This window comes from Pelodiscus sinensis, chromosome 17 (genome assembly GCF_049634645.1).
Source record: "Pelodiscus sinensis isolate JC-2024 chromosome 17, ASM4963464v1, whole genome shotgun sequence".
NCBI lineage: Eukaryota > Metazoa > Chordata > Testudines > Trionychidae > Pelodiscus > Pelodiscus sinensis.
In genome coordinates, this window is record NC_134727.1 from 34,027,942 (window position 1) to 34,045,919 (window position 17,978).

General features: G+C 48.7%; 2 protein-coding genes and 1 long non-coding RNA gene across 3 annotated transcripts in view; 1 reads left to right on the forward strand and 2 right to left on the reverse strand.

Moving 5' to 3' along the window:
* The window catches only part of LOC112543882 (uncharacterized), a 149,172-nt gene that overhangs the window by 120,518 nt on the left and 10,676 nt on the right, over positions 1–17,978 (reverse strand). The window lies entirely within an intron of this gene.
* Positions 9,398–15,028, reverse strand: LOC142818742 (uncharacterized). The gene is made up of 3 exons (XM_075900509.1): positions 14,286–15,028; positions 9,992–10,515; positions 9,398–9,580 (listed from the first exon to the last, which is right to left on the reverse strand). Exons 1-3 carry the CDS (start codon positions 14,294–14,296, stop codon positions 9,477–9,479), a joined length of 639 nt encoding a protein of 212 aa, XP_075756624.1. The 5' UTR covers positions 14,297–15,028; the 3' UTR covers positions 9,398–9,476.
* The window catches only part of RUFY1 (RUN and FYVE domain containing 1), a 44,930-nt gene continuing 37,913 nt past the window's right edge, over positions 10,962–17,978 (forward strand). The window contains exon 1 of the mRNA XM_075900505.1: positions 10,962–11,034. Coding sequence (XP_075756620.1) covers positions 10,977–11,034 — 58 coding nt within the window. The 5' untranslated portion in view covers positions 10,962–10,976. The remainder of the gene's footprint in view (positions 11,035–17,978) is intronic.

A 17,978-nucleotide genomic window follows, 5' to 3' on the forward strand; every position in this document is an offset into this window, starting at 1 on the left:
GCTTTGCCGGAGAAAAGCGCCAGTCTAGACGGGATCTTTCGGAAAATAAAGCCTTTTCCGAAAGATCCCTTATTCCTCTTAAAATCAGGAATAAGGGATCTTTCGGAAAAGGCTTTATTTTCCGAAAGATCCCATCTAGACTGATGCTTTTCTCCGGCAAAGCCTCGAGCCGGAAAAAAGCGGCAGCCATGTTTATACAAAAGAAGCGGGGGATATTTAAGTCCCCCGCTTCATTTGCAATTCCGACTTGTCTCATCTGCATCCCTCTTCCAGAAAAGGGGTGCAGTGTAGACACAGCCCCCAGGTTTGCCCCCTGTATGTAAGGATTCTGGGCTTTACTATTCCCTCCAACTTTGTTTCAGGGCAGAAAACTTATAATGCTTCCTAGTCTGAGTACCATGTGCAACGTGGCAAATCCTCAGCTTGCAGCATATATAGTATGGATGTTGAAAAATTTCTAGAAGATGAAGTTTCAGGGAAGGGAGTAACATAAGCTATTTGGTTCAATGGCAGTACTGCAAACCTTCCATACATTCAGAAAAACTGAATCAGGTATCAGACATCCATGAGATGAGATTTTTAAAAATAAACATCAAGTTGTTTTCCTTTGCCTTCTGGAGGGCTGAATGTTGGGTGTGCACTCAGGCGATATTTTCAAGCATTTCTCTATAAGTAGGAGAACTAGAAACTTAGCTCTGGTTTATGCTTAAAAGTTTGATCAATATAGCTGCATCAGCCAGTGTGAAATCCTGACTTAACCCTTGGCATAGGCACAGCTATAGCAATGGAAGAATACTTCAATCGATGCAGCTGCCATCATTTGGGGAAGTGATGCTCCGACACTGACAGAAAAAAACCTTCTGCTGGTGAATGTTGTGTCTACACCTCAGGGTTATGTTGGTGACCCCTAGTTCTTATGTTATGGAAACAGGTAAAAATAAATGTTCCTTATTCACTTTTTCCACATCAGTCATGATTTTACAGATATATCCCCCCTAGTTGCAGTATTTTGAATGTATAGTCTCCATAGTGCAGACATCTCCTTATTTTTTAATGAAAGCTGAGATTTTCCATTGTCACCTGCTTTCAGGAGCTGAGGCTTTAAAGTAAAAAAAAAAATCATGAGACTTATGACTGACATACTGTGATAGCAGCTTGTAAGTTGTGCACTTGTGCAGCCACTGAGAAGAGATTCAAATGCCACCCAGCTGATTACCAAAGCACCCACAGCTAGGGTTTTTTTTCCTGATGGTGCATATAAGCACATGTCTTGGTGCATGTAAAATTTATTATGCACACTGATGGAAAAAATCTGTATATGGATGGAAAACATTAGAGGAAATATTGGTCATGATGTGTGCTGACATCAGAACAGCATACCAGAACTAGGTACACACCTGAAACTTATCCTCCGGAGCCAATATTCTTGTTTTTCAATAGGGCTTCAGGTATGACTTCATGTGCCCAAGAAAGCTACAGCTCATAGAGACTTCCATCTGAAGCCATACTTATATGAAAAGCCTTAGGCTAGCTGGGCAAGTTCTTAGAGGATTCCGCTCAGCAGGAAACACTCAGGGATCAGGAGAAACCAGAATGAGGAACATTTTAAAGTCTGAGCTAAGAAACCAATTACCCAAAGACTTTGGGTTGAGAGCTTTGAGTCCTCAAAATTTTACTGTACATCTGTAAAACACTGGGTTTATCTGCTTTCTCATTTACTGCCCTTTTTTGGATAGGATGATGTCAGAGCTTATCAAGTGTGTGTGTGTAAAAACATGGCACCCTTTACTAGCTGCAGTCTTCAGAGGAAAAATCCTAGAGCCTAAGGAAAAGAAAGGAGAGGAGGAAATAAAAGAAGGAAAGGAGAGAGGAAGAAAGAAAGGATAAATGAAAAAGGGGGAAATGGAGGGAGAGGAGATACTGACGTTGTTTGTATTTAAAGAATGAGGGGAAAAGACAGTTACCTTCCATAACTGGTGTTCTTTGAGATGTGCTGTTTATGTCCATTCCAAGTTATGTGTCCGAGATGAGTGTCTCCGTGGGTGCTCCACATTAGGTAGGTGCACCGCCACTGAGCCATCAATCCGAGATTTTAGAGTAGTGTCCCTGGGACTGCGCATGTGCATGACTGCAGCTGTGCACTCCTAAGTGGCAGGCATCGTGCATGCGCGAGGCCCCCCAGCTCTCCTCAGTTCCTCCTCTACCCAGTGAGGAGGCCAGGATTCCAAAGTAGAGGGGAGAAAAGGGAGAGTTGTGGAGCACCCATGGGGACACTCATCTTGAAGAATATCAGTTACTGTCGAGGTAAGTAACCTCCTCTTCTTCAAGAAATGTCCCCATGGGTGCTCCATATTAGGGGACTACAAAGCTATTCCAAATTAGGGAGGTGGAGACTTTGGATCTGGCAGAAAAGCAGTGGAAAGGACCACCTTAGCAAATTTTAGGTTGGAGAGTGGTCCTTGCATAAGTTCATAGTGCTTTGTGAAAGTGTAGTCCTCGGACCATGCAGCAGCTGAACAAATGTCTCCTATGGGTATTTTGCGGAGGAATGCTATGGAGGTAGACATGGCTCTGGTGGAGTGTGCGTTTATATTGTCTGGAGGGATCACTTGAAATTGGGGTAGCAGAGATTAATACAGTACAAAATCCAGTGGGAAAGTCTTTTTGATGAGAGGGCCTGGCCCCTATTGTAGTTCGCTATTAACACGAAAAGTCTCGGAGACGCTCAAAAAGGCCTAGTTCATTGTTGGTAGAACAAGAGTGCTCTGCATAGGTCAAGGACGTGCATTGTCCTCTCAAAGGAGTTGGCATGAGGTTTGGGGGAAAAAGTAGGAAGGTGTACTAAGGTGGAAGGATAAGTGTACCTTGCGGAGGAATTTGGGTACTGTCAGGAGGTGAGCTCAGGTCCTAGAACGGACTCGCCCTGGTTCAGGGGAAAATACGGCCCCCTGGCCTAGTCCCAAGGTTCAGTGCCCCTTGTTCAGAGGAAATACGGCCCTCTGGCCTAGTCCCAAAATTCAATGTCCCTTACTCAGGGGAAATACAGCCTACCAGCCTACTCCCAAAGTTCAATGCCCCTTGCTCAGGGGAAATACGGCCCTCTGGCCTAGTCCCCAGGTACTCAGCCCTCTCCAAGGGCGAAGACAGCCTTCTGGCCTAGTTCCTAGATAAGCCCCTCTCAAAGCGTTGGAGGCTGAATTGTGGTGGGGTGGAAAGGTCGGGGGACTTGGGCCCTCCCACTCCACCAGGTCCCAGCCCAGGGCCCTGATGGCAGCAAAAGTTTTCACTGCCTGGTCGGCGGGGATGCCTGTCGGAACACACCGACCTCCAGGAGGTCACTCCTCTGCCCTGGGCTCCTTCCTACCTCTTCCCCCACTGTGCAGGATGCTCTGTGGGCTGCTCACCAGTTCAGACCCAATCCGGCGCTCTCCACGCCCCGCGCTGTCACTGAGGCTGAGGCTGGGGCTGGGGCTATGGGTGCTGCTCCTGGGCGGTTGCGGCGGTGGGCGCTACTCCTGGGATGGCAGCGATAGTAGGCACAGCTCCTGGAGTGGCTGGGGCAGTTCAGGAGCTCCTCCATGAGCTCCTGCCCCTCCAGCTATTCCCCCTGCCTGCCTGCCCGGCTTTTGTCTGCGGCCTAACTCTTGAGCATGCCCGGCAGGACGGCGGGGGTGGAGCCCGTTGGGCCAGCTGGGCCAGGGGAACTCCTTGGGCTTCAGTGTGGGGCAGCACCACCCAGTCATAGGTACATAGAGTGACCTTGTCTTTAAAAAAGATGGTGTATGAGGGATCCGCCATCAGGACTGTGATCTCTCCCACTTATCTCGCTGAGGTAATGGCTACAAGAAAGACAGTCGTCATGGATAAATGCAAGAGAGAGGTGGTGGCCATTGGTTCAAAAGGTGGCTGAGCTGAAGCATTCAGCACGAGATAGAGGTCCCACGGTTGTGTTGGTGGGATATCAGGATAGAGTTATTGAATACCCTTTAAAAACCTTTTAGTGCAGGGGTGGGCAATAATTTTTGACCAGGGGCCACTTCAGAAATTTTTTAAGTGGCCTTGGGCTGCCTTGGAAGGGGCAGGGCCTTGGGCAGAAGGGGTGGGGCCATAACACTTCTGTTCTTCCCCATCCCCAAACCCTGATTGGTCTGGAGGTGGGTAGGCATGCAAAGTCTTTGCTCCGCCCAGAGAGAACCACCAGCTGTTCTGAATAGCTGGCGGTTATCTCTAGGTGCCCATGCCCCTTGCAATGGGACGAGACCTGGAGATCGGGGAGAGCGTGTGAAGTCTCCTCCCACCCTGCCCCTGTCCTGCAAGGAGCATGCGATGCTTAGAAGTGTCATGCCCCTTGCAGGGCAGGAAGAGACTTCACACTCCCCTGCCCCCAGGCATAGGCGTGCGCAGCACATTTCATTAGGGTATGCACCCAAATAATTTTTTTAAAATGTACTCTTTGACCCCCATTAACCACACTTCTAGAGGTAACACTTTCGGGGCAATATGGACACATGACCAAAAATAAAAGGTGTCACGTGACCCGCCCCAAGGACTTTTCCCACCATCCTCTTACCAATAGGGATTAGTTTGGCCCTCACCAAACCCCCCTCATGCAACTATCTTGCAATTGCATTAACCCAATGCGTGTGACATTAACTCGGGGGGTGAAGAGGCTGGGGGAAGTGTTCCCTCTAAGAGTTTTCTCCCATGAGCACAATAAATTTTGTGTTGTGCACCAGTACTGAGTTTGTGGCTTGTTTGGATGTGCCATTGTGGCACCCAAGTTATTAATAAATATCTTATGAACCTCTACCTTTCCCCTCTGCTGCTCTGTCTCCTCCGCTTGCTCCATCAGCTCCCCTGGTGCCTGCTGCCCCCCCCCCCAACTCCTCACTCACCTCTGCTGTCCTGACTCCTGCCCTTCTCACTGCCCTCAGCCTTCTTGAGACCTGCCCCCCTCCACCAGCCTTTCCCCCCCCCGTGCCCACTCCTCCAGTAGCCCCACTCTGATCATGTGAGCTACCCCTCCTCATCCCCTCGTCTAACCCGGGCTTCATTTGCAATTGCGGTATGCCTACATTACCCCGCTAGTTCGAACTAGCGGGGTAGTGTAGACATACCCTAACAGAGTTCTAGGGCCCCCCTGACTGTCACCCTTCTGGTGCTCCCACTACTCTGTCTTTCTTAGGTTTCTTAGCCCCCTTTTGGGCCACAAACCCCCACCCCACAATCTCTGGCTCCCAAAGTTCCTGCACCGGGTCCGACTCATAGGTCTTGATCTTGGGTGGCTGGGGGGGGGGCAGGGAGGAAGAGGGACTGGCTGGGGGGCAGGGACTGGCCGAGAAGAAGAGGGATGGAAAGCAGCTCTTGGTGAGGCTGCCCCCGACCCCAGCCACCCCCCCCTCCCCGGGGCCAGCCACACTGCACCCGATCCCCTGCCCAGGGCACACACACACCCCGCCTTCCCGCCCACGGTTTAAACTCACCTCACTTGATGGGGTGGCCGGGTGATGTTGCTGCGTCCCTCCCGCCTCTTTCCGTGGGATCCTAAGAACTGCCGGTTTTGGCCGCGCATGCGCGGCAAACCCGGCGCAGCGTCCATTTCCCAGAGCGCCAAAGCGGCTCTCCTTCGCTCACGCCCCCTTTGAAACATTAGGATGTGCCTGGGCATACCCAGCACACTCCGTGCGCATGCCTATGCCCCCGGGTTAATCATGGCTTGGGCAGAGGGGAACACACAAAGTCTCTTCCCACCCTGCTCCTGTTCCTGAAAGGAGCACGAGGTGCTTCTAAGTGCCCCATGCTCCCTGCAGGATGGGAGCAGGGCGGGAGGAGACTTTGTGTGCTCTCCCCTGCCCCCAAGCCCTGACTGGCCTGGGGACGGGAAGAGGGGGAACGCGAAGTCTCTTGCTCCCTACCCTCAGGCACACGGGGCTTAGAGTCCACAGGCCCCGATTGGCCTGGGGGCGGGGAAGCGACAGGGCCTCCACAGGCCAGATGAACCCACTTGGAAGGCCAGATTCAGCCCACAGTAAAGATGTTAAATACTGGTTAATTGACTAGTCGAGTAACCTCATGAATTCTTATCAGTTAGTCGACCATTCTATAGTACCTGGGGGGTGGGACTGGCAGCCAGTGCACTCCAGCCCCATTCCTGGGGAGCCCCCTGCCGCCCCGCTCTGCTCCCTCTCTATCAGAGACAGCAGTGGGGGGTGCTAGGCTGGACCTGTTCCACAAGGGGAGCCAGTTTAAAAAGCAGCTCCCCTCACAGACTGACTGCCTGCCACCCCGCGTTGGTGCCCCTGAGGGTATGTCTACACTGCCACCCTAGTTCGAACTAGGGTGGCTAATGTAGGCATTCGAACTTGCATGTTCCCAGGAGCTGCCATTTTTAAATGCCCCATAGTTCGAAGTACCTGCCTGCGGCTACATGCGGCACAGACTAGGTAGTTCAAATTAAAGCTCCTAATTCAAACTAGCATTAAACCTCCTTGCAGGAGGAATAATGGTGGGGTGGCAGTGTAGACATACCCTGATACAGAGTCAGCAGCACAGGGTGGCAGCAGCCCCTGTCCAGGGGAAGGAGGGATCTGAGCTCCTGGACCTGGCGTGAGCCAGAACTGAGCCGGACTGCCTGCCTGCTTGGCTCCTCATACACTTTAAATGCAGAGCCACAGCAGGGGTAGGTCCCAGACCTGGTGCAAGCTGAGACTAAGCTGGTCTGCTGGCCAGCCTGCTAAAAAATGTACTGGCTGGGGAAGAAGGGCGGGGAGGAATGTGCGTAGTCTATAGCATTAACCCATAGGCTTTTGTTTCTTGGTTAATCAACAACACTATTACATCCCTAGCCCATGGAGGTCTTTTTGCCCATCCCTGTCTTAGGGTACGTCTAGACTACAGGGTTTTGTAAACAGAAGTTTTGTCGACAGATTCTGTCGACAAAACTTCTGTCGACAAAGCGCGTCTAGACTACATCAAGCCATAGACAAAACTATTTGCTTTGTCGACAGAGAGCGTCCAGACTGCAGGGTACTCTGTCGACAGAAGAAAGTACCCGGAACTGCTTTGCCAGGTCACAGGAGCAGCATGTACTTCCTTGTTCTGCTGCCTGCACTTTGCAGAGACGCATGCTAAAAGGGCCACCCCCCGACTAGCCATTGCTCTGCTGCTGCAGCTGCCTAGAGGGATAGCAAAGGTTCTGCAGTGCCTGTTTGGAGTGCCCTGCTTCCTGACACAGCACAGCAGTGTGGGGTTTTTTTTTTTTTTTTTTTGAAGGTTTTTCCTAACCTTTGTTTACCATGGAGCGAGAGCTTCCCCTGGCCAGGTGCTGGCCCCACTCCACGGTGCTTCAAATGCTGCTGCAACTGCATGAGACTATCATGCTGTTAATGCCTGGTCCGGAACCTGAGCCCAGACTGGAGCCCCTCCTTCAGGATGCAGCAGCACTGTTCCTGCCTCCAAACTTTTTCCCAGACAGGCGATGTTGGAGGATGGAAACAAGTACGGACTGGTGGGACCAGCTCGTAATGGAGCAGTGGGATGATCAGGCTTGGCTCCAAAACTTCAGTATGCGGAAGTCCACCTTCCTGGAGCTTTGCAACTGGCTTGCCCCCACCCTGCAACGACAGGACACCCACCTGCGCCCTGCCATCCCGCTGGAGAAGAGGGTAGCTATTGCCCTCTGGAAGCTGGCCACTCCTGATAGCTACCGGTCAGTGGGACAGCAGTTTGGTGTGGGGAGATCTACTGTAGGTGCTGTGTTGATGGAGGTAAGTCCCTTGGGGACGGGGGGAGGGCAGTCCGTAAGGGGACTGTAACCGAAAAAGGGGGGGGGCAATGGAGGGGAGGTGGTGGAGGGCTCCTGTGTCTTATACCATGATACTACTGGGAGCAATCACTGGGGGGAGGGGGGCGGATGGTCGCCAAAGGACTTGGGCAACCCCTCTGACTTCATAATGTGTGTGTTTGTATGTGTCAATTTTTGCAGGTGGTGAGGGCCATCAACTCACAGCTGCTGAATCAGACTGTCCGCCTCAGAGACCTAAACACGATCATGGCTGGTTTTGCAGGGCAGGGATTCCCAAACTGCGGAGGAGCGCTCGATGGAACGCACATTCCCATCCGTGCACCACCCCATCAACCCGCCCGGTATATCAACAGAAAAGGGTACTTTTCCATTGTGGTGCAGGCCCTGGTTGACCACCGTGGACTATTTACGGACCTGTGTGTGGGGTGGTCGGGCAGGGCACATGATGCTCGGATCTTACGCAATTCACACCTGTATGAAAGGCTGCAGACAGGAACCTTCTTCCCCCAGCGAACCTCTGCTATCGGGGATGTAGAGATGCCGGTTTGCATTGTGGCCGATGCGGCGTACCCCCTCATGCCCTGGCTTATGAAGCCATACACAGGGAATCTGAACCCGAGCAAGGAAGTGTGTAATACGCACCTGACACGCGCCCGTTTACAGGTGGAATGCGCATTTGGCCGGTTGAAGGGAAGGTTTAGGTGTCTGCTAACTTGCCTTGACATGGGGGAACACAATATCCCAGAGGTGGTGGCAGCATGTTGCATCCTCCACAACCTGGTGGAGAGCAAAGGGGAGGCCTTCCTCCCAGGATGGGGGCCAATGGCTGAAGTGGAGGGTAGGCGGTTTGCGCAGCCTCGGACAGCTGCCGTTCGCCAAGCCCATCAAGCGGGGGTTCGCATCCGGGAGGCTCTGCGTGAGCGCTTCTCAGCTGGAGCCCTATGACTCCCCAAGGTATCCCCAATGGGGTCTGTGGGCCTTCCCCCCATCCCAAAACCTTCCCTCCCACAATCCATCCCTGCATCAGCCTCTGAACAGTTAAGGCGCACACACCATGTTAAACTTGAAATATATGTTTATCAAGGAGTAACGTTAGAATTTAGATCTGTTATAAAAAATAGAATTGTTTAACAACTGTGAAAAATAAACTTTTTTTTAACTATTAACTTGTGTTTATAACTGTGGTAGGAGGGGGGATTTCAACCTGGAGGGGAGGGAGGGAGGGCAGACTTAAGGGTAATGGCGGCCTCGCCTGGGCCGCAAGGCTTTGCCACCCCTTGTCCGTGGACCCTGCCGTCCTCGGGCTTGAGTTGGAGCTGACAATGATTCTGTTCTAGCAGGGGGGGAGGGGCAGGGCTGGAAGGGTGGCAGGGCTGAGGGAGAGGAAGGGGTGGCAGGGGCTGAGGGAGAAGAAGGGGGGTCAGAGGGGACTGAGGGGGAGGACAGGGGGTCAGAGGGGGCTGGAGCTGCATGGGCAGGAGGAGTCGCCAGGGGAGAGGACCTGGCACAGCCAGGGACTCCCGGACGGTGGCACACATTGTGCTCCACTCTGGGAGGAAGTCCTGCAGCAGGCGAGTATGCCACCGAGCCTCCTCCCTCGCTCTTTCAGCCATGGTCTCTTGCATTTTGGCCATGGTCCCCTCAATTTTCTCCATGGCCTCCACATGCCTCCTCAGGAGGTCGTTGTAGGTCCTCCAATGCCTGCGGGTGCTGTGGGACCGGGTGGGTGGTGGCACAGGACAGCAGCAGCTTGGCGGACAGCAGCAGCAGGTCCAGCTGTGGAGAAGAAGAGGGAGAACCGATCAGTGTTAGCAATTCACACACAAGTCCATACAACAAGGGATGGGAATGTTGTTACTGGTAGGCCACATCTGGCCTTGCCAGCCACCTCGGCTGCACAGGGGACCCATTGTGGCTAGGACAATGTCCACCTCCACCCCCTAGATCCTCCCACCCTCCACTGTGGCCGTCCAGGCCAGATCAGTGTGCAGCCACAGTAGGACAGGGGCCTGCTGCACCTTGGGTCTCCCATGCCCCCCACCCACATACCCACCACCTGCCCGCCTGCTTGTACATGCACAGAGAGATGCAAGCTGTCCAGGAGGAGGACCAAGATGTGAACACTGCTCTGCATCCTCTCTGCTTCCACCTCCCCTGTGCTGTGTCTGTGACCCTGCCTGTACTCACCTGATGTTCCTTCTCCAGCGTCGGAGGGTGCCTGCGAGGCTTCCTGCATCTCTGGGACAGGCTGCAGAGTCAGGGTCAGGGTGTCCTCCGTCTGCTCCTCCTCCTCCTCCACATCTTCCCTGGGGACCTCCTGCCGGCTCTGCTGCACTGGTGTGTGCAACCCTGTCTGCACGAGCACTGGTGCAGACATAGGTTCCTCTCCTCCCAGGATGCGGTCCAGTTCTTGATAGTAGGTGCAGTGCACTGGGGCTGCACCTGAAGCCGAGCTCTGCTCTCGGGCCTTCATGTATCCCTGGCGAAGTTCCTTCACTTTGGCCCGGACCTGTTGGAGTGTCCTTGGGTGGTGCCCTTTATCGGCCAGCCCCTGAGCCATGCGGCCATAGATGCTGGCGTTCCTGCGCCGGGTGTGCAGGGCCTGGACTGCTTCCTCCTCCCCCCACAGTTCAAGCTGGGTCAGGATCAACGTGGAATGAGATACTTTTACATGCAACCAGTTTTGGCTTAGACAGTAATTAACAGGGTCACTGATGAGGGAAAATACACAAGTAGATCATAGCTTTGACCTTTACAAAGTCCATAACTCTTCCCATTTGTACAGGTGTCCTCAGATTGTTTGTACTGTAGGCTAGATCACGCAACTTCATTTGGCTCTTACAAAGGCCTTGTAACATTACATAAATAACTATCAACAAATTTAACATACACAGAAAGTTAAACAGACATGTGCGCTCTTACTTCATAATCCCTGAACACCCACCCATCTCACAGAAGTCACCAAGAGCTCCAGATGCTCCGCACCCTTGAAAATCAGGTCACAAGAGACTTTCAGGTCTTCCAGTGACCCTGAATTCACCTGGATTTAACCAATTTTGCAGGTGCACCAAAGGGGAAAATTATCTAAGTAGATCTGGGTAACCTATGCTCACCAATCACATCTTTATATCTTCTCTAAATGCATTCCAGACTGCTACCTTCCTCCCTTAAAATGGCCTCCATCAGCATGGCTACATTAACTCGGGATAATGATTTTTGGAGTTGCTCAGGTAAGCAGATCAGCTGGCTTCCTTTCAAATAAAAACTGTTTCAGAAAATATCTAATGTATGTATGCCATGGCTTTCAACCTCTATCCTGACACAAAGGCACTAAAAGGTCTCCCCAAAATTAATATCTTATTTTAAGGGTTGCACTCAGTGTATTAGTACTGCATAGAGTTTGGGGAGAAAAATGAATCCTTGCAAGTTATTTTCTGTGTCTCAGGTAATTTCATACGACACCTATAATTTGTTCTAGAGAGTCCATGCAATGTGCAGGTGCCACAGGGAGTTACTGTTTCCCTCTTGCTCTTTCAACATGCTTCTCAAGACATTGGGATCTTATTTTTAAAGGTATGTTGGTGTCTAACTCCCTTTGATTTCAATGCAAGGTAAAAAAAAATCTGCTCTCTGAGGCTCTAACCTGGGATTAAAGTGTTACGGTGCCATCTAGTGGGGGCCCTACTGATTGACTCAGCTCCCACAACTATAGGGTAGATGTTTACTTTAAGGCAGGGCTACTCAACTTTGGAAGCCCCAGGGGCCACAATGATACTCACAGCACATGCCGAGGGCCGCAACTTAAGTGTGGTTGAATGCAAATATATGCAAATAGCTTCTTTCACACTGATGGGCATGAATACAAACATTAAGGCAAGACTACACAACACACAGGTCCCATTTAAGTTAGTTCTGCTGATGTTAATAAAATGTAATATTTACTCAATTTCCACCCATATGTCAGCACTTTTAATGGGCAATGACAGCCCAGGAATTTACCTACTAAAACGCACATCAACAGAAGACCATTATATTGACTACCTTTTTGTTTTAGCTCCCACCCGCGGGCCGCAAATGAACGTGCTGTGAGCCACATGTTGAGCCACATGTTGAGTAGCCCTGCTTTAAGGTAACATTCCTGAATTAGTTTCATTTCTGTTAACTACACGGGTTGGACCTCCTGGTCTGGCATCCTTGGGACTTGACTGGTCCCAAATGAGGAAGTTTGCTGGACCAAGGGAATTAAATTCCAGTCCCCCTGCTGCTGGCCCCCCCATTTCCACACCTGGCTTCCAGACAGCTCCCCAGCCACCGGACTGGCTCCCCTCCCAGCCACTGGCCAGGGCTCTCTGCCACCGGACTCCCAGCCAGCCCAAAAGGTACTCTAGCCAAGGGAGCTGTCTGGTCCAGCAACATCTATGTTGTCAACCCAGAGAGTTCAACCTTTACTATATCTGAAGCTCTGAAAAGTCAGAACTAGTTATTTCTCTCTACTAGGGGGAGGTGCCTCTTGTTTACTACACTCACCAATCCCCCTCTCTGAGGATAGGCAGCCCTGGCCCCATGCCTCCAGCCTCCAGGAAGGGCCAGACCGAGGTTTGGCAGCCCTGGCCTGCCCCGGATCTGTCCCCCTGCTGCTGCCCTCCCCCCGTCTCAGGCCAGGCCAGCCCCAGCTCTCCCCCCACTCCTGGCTTCCAAGAGGGTTGAGCCGGGCAGAGGCTGGTCCAGCTCTCTCCCTCCAGCTACTAGAGGATCGGGCCGAGGCTTTCCCCCTGTCAGGGAGGGTCCGAGGCCACCTGCCCCTGACTCTTCCCCCCCGGCACCAAGGCCACACTGGCCCTCCCCTCCCCCCAGGCCCTTCCCACCCACACCAGCCCTGGCTCTTCCCCTGCTTTATCTATTTTTTTAACTCCCCTCACTCAGCCAACACAAGTTATCCCCTCACCTCACGGACCCTAACACCTCATAGTATAGGGCTGCAGCATGAAATCACCCTTTTAATGAATTATATTATGTAACCTCATGAACTGTGGCCCAATTTTTATGAATGGGATTTGGATTAATTTGTTAGTAACCTGTTAAGAATTGACTTTGGAGAATCTATATTGTAATTTTTTGGGGAACTTTTTTTTCCATATATTGTAACTGAAACCCCATTTTAACCATAGGTACACTGACCATACTACCCGATTTTTCTGGGTGTGTCCCAAATTTAAATACTCTGTCCGGGTGCCCCATCAAGTAATGAAATGTCCCGGAAAGCCCTACTAGATATTTCACTATTTGATGGGGACACCTGCGCAGAGCGGCAGCCTCCTCCCCCTCCCCCCCAGCAGGGTACATATGGCAGCTGAGCCAACTTCCGGTGGCGTGAAGCCCTTCCCTCTCCTCCTACCCTCTCTCTGCCCATGGGACCACTTCTGCCATGGGGGGTCCTGGTCCAGCAGCACCATCTCCTCCTCTGGGCCTCCTTGGAGCCCCAGCAGGAGCCACGCGGAGCCCACCTCGTGCGCTGTGGGGCGGGACATGCTTGGGCTCGACAGGTGCCGGGACTGAAGCAGAGGCCACCTGCGGTGCTATATTTAGTACCACAGTCTGGGTCCCCACAGGCGGTCCTGGCTGGAGTTAAGCTGCAGCTGCACGAGGCATGTTTATTAATGAGTAAATAATAAAACAATTTCATCCTTTAGTAGATACTGAAACTAAGTGAATGATGCATTTGATAAATATCAGGCTACTTTCCATAGCAAAAATATACCTTTTACAATCTGTATTACTGAATGTCAGATTAAAGCTCAAGAAAGGAACTAGAAAAAAATTGAACTAGAAGAATCTGTTTATGTAAAATTACATTAAGTGATACTTCAGTCAGTGATACTTTCTCCATCCTTTTAAATGTCACTGAAGATCAGTGCAGTTGATATAAGTCAGTGGTACGCAACCTTGATGCATTCGCGACCCCCGGACCCAATAAAAGGGGTCTGGAAAAATTTTCATTGAGAAAAAAAAACTCGACCCCTTTAATTGCCGCTCTGCTCTGCTCCTGCCACTCCCCTCACCCCCGCCACATTTATGGGCACTGAGCCAGGAAAAGAAAATACCAGTCAATCCGGATCAAGGCGTTGCGACCCCCCTAAGACAGCCACGACCCATGGGTTGCGCACCGCTGATATAAGTCATCCTCTTAAAGTTTAAACCTGTGAATATTTTTTTCAGATATCCCTAAGTATGTAATTTAGGGATAAAAGTTGGGAATCCATAATAAGCATATATCTTGTTACCCTCCATTATCATATGTATGATTTTGATATCTAAAACAGTATTTTTAAATATAGTAAAACACAACAGTGAGACGTAAGAGCTGTGTGAAACCAGAACCTGGTTCCAGTAGTATCAAAGATAGGCTGTTACAGCAGCCCATGTTCAGAAGCATCTGGCAGATTTCTACATCAGGGCAAGTAGAAACAGGACAGATACTTACGGAACAGGCATGACCTCTATATTCTTCAGCAACCTTGCTAGGCAACTTAATGAGCTGTCAGAAGAAAACTGTGTTCTGCCTTCAAACAGAGAGTAAGAGCTGCACTAACAATCTGTGGCAGAGGTGAATACTGAAATAAAATGTAACAGCAGAAGGGGACCATGCAGAAGCGCTGCACTCTCTTTGGGATCTGTATCAACAAAGGGAACTTTCAGCGGAAGCACAGCCCAGGTTTAATGCCCCTGCTATTAAACAAAGGTTTGAAACAAAATAAACTGTAACAACCTGCTATATGAAACAAATAGTAATTTATTCTGAGTATGTGATATACCAGCAATTCTGCTAAAGCCTGACCACACTAAAACATGCTGAGTTGCTTTCAAATTTCCACGGGAATTTGAACTTAACTAGAACACTCCTAGCATTTCAGGTTGCTTATATCATTACGGTTACGTCTACACAGCAGTGTTATTTTAGAATAACTGACATTATTCCAAAATAACATAATCCATATCTACACTACAAGCAGTTATTTCAACATAATATCAAAATAATGTTGAGCTGGAGAACTTCTTTTTCTGACTCCTGTAACCTTCATTTTATGAGGAGTAAGGGAAGTTGGAGGAAGAGTGCTCTTGCTCTGACTTCCTGATGCATAGACAGCATCAAAAGCCGAAATAAGCTATTTTGACTTAAGCTACGCAATTTTAGCTTTAGCCCTGCTGTGTAGACATGCCCCAAAAGGACTCTGGCCTCCAAAAAACGGGGAATTGTTTAATGCTATTTCCATAGTTGACTTATTAACTTTAAATTCACTTTTGCTATACAGATAACTGGGTTCTATTCATTACTTTAAAAATATAAAACTATGCAGGATGAATGTTAGTAGTCTTGGACATGGTAAAATAGCTCTTTTCTGAGCTCAAATGATGGAAGATTGAAATAAAATGTTCTGCTATTATCTCACTGTACTCTTTCATGTTTCTTTTTGAGTTTTTCATTTTCTCTTATTTTAAGGGGACATATATTCTTTTGTTGTTTGTGTCTTACTTCCAGTTAATATTTTTGCTACTGAATGTATGTACTGTAATATTAATCTGTGTCTGCCAGACACATTAGTTGTTGGAAACAGCAAATGAGGAGGAAGGGAAGGAATCTCTGCCTTCTATTTCCCCTCCACCTCCCTGTTCTGCTTCCACTTTATTGAAAGTAGAAATCTATTTAGTTTTATTTACATATAGTTCAGTTGAGAGGACATATAATCAAAGGTCTTTGGAAATATCACACTTGTTTGACTTCCTTAGTCCTATGGGGTTCTGCTCCTGTTAACTGACTCAGAACATGACCTCTGCACCTAATGGGGAGCCCAAAATGAAATCTATGAGGCCCTGACCATACTGTCAATTGCAGGACTAGGGCTTATACAACTATTGCAAAACAAATGTCCTTTGTCCTACTTTCCATAAAAAACAAACACATGGACACTGTGCCAAATACCATTTCATCCCACTAGATGGAGTGCAAAACATATGGTTGTAACCCTGCTGCTGAACAGTGAGCCTATAGTCTGAATAAATCCTGGGTGAATAATGGACTTCAGACTTCAGTTCAGAGGTTCTCTTATCCTTCACAGACACTTAGGAGTTGCGATTTGTTTTGTGGAAAATAAGTTAATTGTGGAATTTTACATTTTTACAGTACCTGAGAGCAGAACAGTAGTTTATATAAAAAATGTTAGGAAGACACATATTTGGGACCAGACTGCGTTCCATACATCTACATATACACATCTCTCTCCTTCCCTTTATGAGAGGGTTGGTTCATCCACCACCCTGGCACCACACTCACCATTCTCAGAAGCATTGTGCAGAGCAGTATTTCTCAACCCTTTTTTTATAAAGTACTCCTTTTTCAAAAAAAAATTCATAAGTACTCCCTTAAAAAAAGTTATAAGTACCCCCAGTACCTACAGTTTTCAGACCCACATATTTTTTTTCTACCATTGCAACACATTTGTTTAAACAACTTAATCGTAGCTGGGCGGGCAATGAAGTTTTTGGGTGTAAAAAGTACAAAAATAATAAAGCACTGTAAAACTTAAAACAAAAATTCAGTTTTCTCTAAATTTCAGTTGTGTTGATGTACCTCCCAGACTTCTCTTGAGTATCCCTGAGGGTACTCATACCACTGGTTGAGAAAAACTGGTGCAGAGGATGGGCCCTGGAAGGAGAAGTTACATTGTTTCACCAATACCACAGGCCATCCACTCACCAGCATGCCTCAATAGTATCAGTAATGGTCAGAACAGAAATGGTCAGACTCCTTCCCTCAGATCCCTCTAGCAGATTTCCCTGGGACAAAAGGGCCTCAGTCTGGCCCCAATCTTTCTAATTTACAAAAGTTAACCAGATCAAAAAGACTCTCTACTTCACAACAGGACATGATGACTAGCTTCTTTCCTTTCCCCCCACTGTTATCAGTCTTGTCTAACCATTATCTATTAAATATGCTGTGCTTACTAAGGATACATCTACACAGCAACACTAGTTCGAAATAACTGGCTTTATTTCGAAATAGCTTGGTCCACATCTACACAGCAGGCAGTTATTTTGAAATAATGTCAAAATAGATGGAGGACTTCTTATTCTAACTCCTGTAACCCTCATTGTCTGAGGAGTAAGGGAAGTCAAAGGAAGAGTGCTGTATTTCAAAATAAGTGCTATGTAGATGCTCCCAATTTTGAAATAAGCTATTTCAAAATAAGCTACAAAGTTTTGCTATTTCAAAATAAGCTCAATTTGCGTAGCTTATTTCGAGATAAGCCCTGCTGTGTAAACACACCCCAATGAAACTTCTATAACTCTCCTTATAGCTTGGCACCTCTCTTTTGCATCAAATAAAAAACTTTAAAGTAGAAACAAAAATAAATAAATAAACAAAAGATAAGGGACTTGTTCTAGCCTAAAGATGTATTTCTTTTGTTACCAAGTTTGTTGGTAACAAGAGGTCCCCAATTACCTACCTGTCCCTGTCCTTTAGCTTCCACCAAACAAAATATTTCCTAGGACTATCCAACAAAAATAACCGTATAGAATCAGGGGAGGGAAATCAACCATAATTAAGACAAGTTTAAACAAGCTGTAGTCCAGCTGTGTTATATAGTTGCTGCTGGACAGAAAACTGCATGTTACGGACATATTAAGGCACTGTGTTTTAGTCTAAATAGATAATTTGCGAGGTCACATTTTTCTAATCAGGATCAGGTTTGTTGATTGCCTCAAAATCATTATAATATGTCCTTTCTGTCCACACAGACATGTTGTAACTAGGGATGTAATAGGATAACTGTTTACTCGGTTAACCAATAAAGTTTTGGCTCCCAGGAAGCCAGCTGCCACCCTGCACAGCTGGCTCTATATTAGAGCCTTCAGTGCAGGGTAGCAACCAGCTCTCTGGGAGTGGGATGGAAGCTGGGAGCTGGTACATGCTTTTAAGCCACCTTCCAGCGTTCACCAGCTGCTGCCCCGCACTGCTGCCTCTGTATCAGCAGTATAATATACGGTACCTGATTACCTACTTTTTAATATCTCTAGTTGTATCGTGGCTAAGCTGCAGCCATGTTTCCCAACTCTGCTTAAATATGGCTATTTTTGTAGTGTAGATGCTGCAGGGAAGCATACTTCACTTTCAAAA

Bases quoted from the DNA above. Each gene is read 5' to 3' on its own strand.
- LOC142818742 (XM_075900509.1), bottom strand. The intron at 9,581-9,991 runs GTGAGTACAGGC...TCTTCTCCACAG, and splicing joins CGCTGGAGAAGGAACATCAG to CTGGACCTGCTGCTGCTGTC.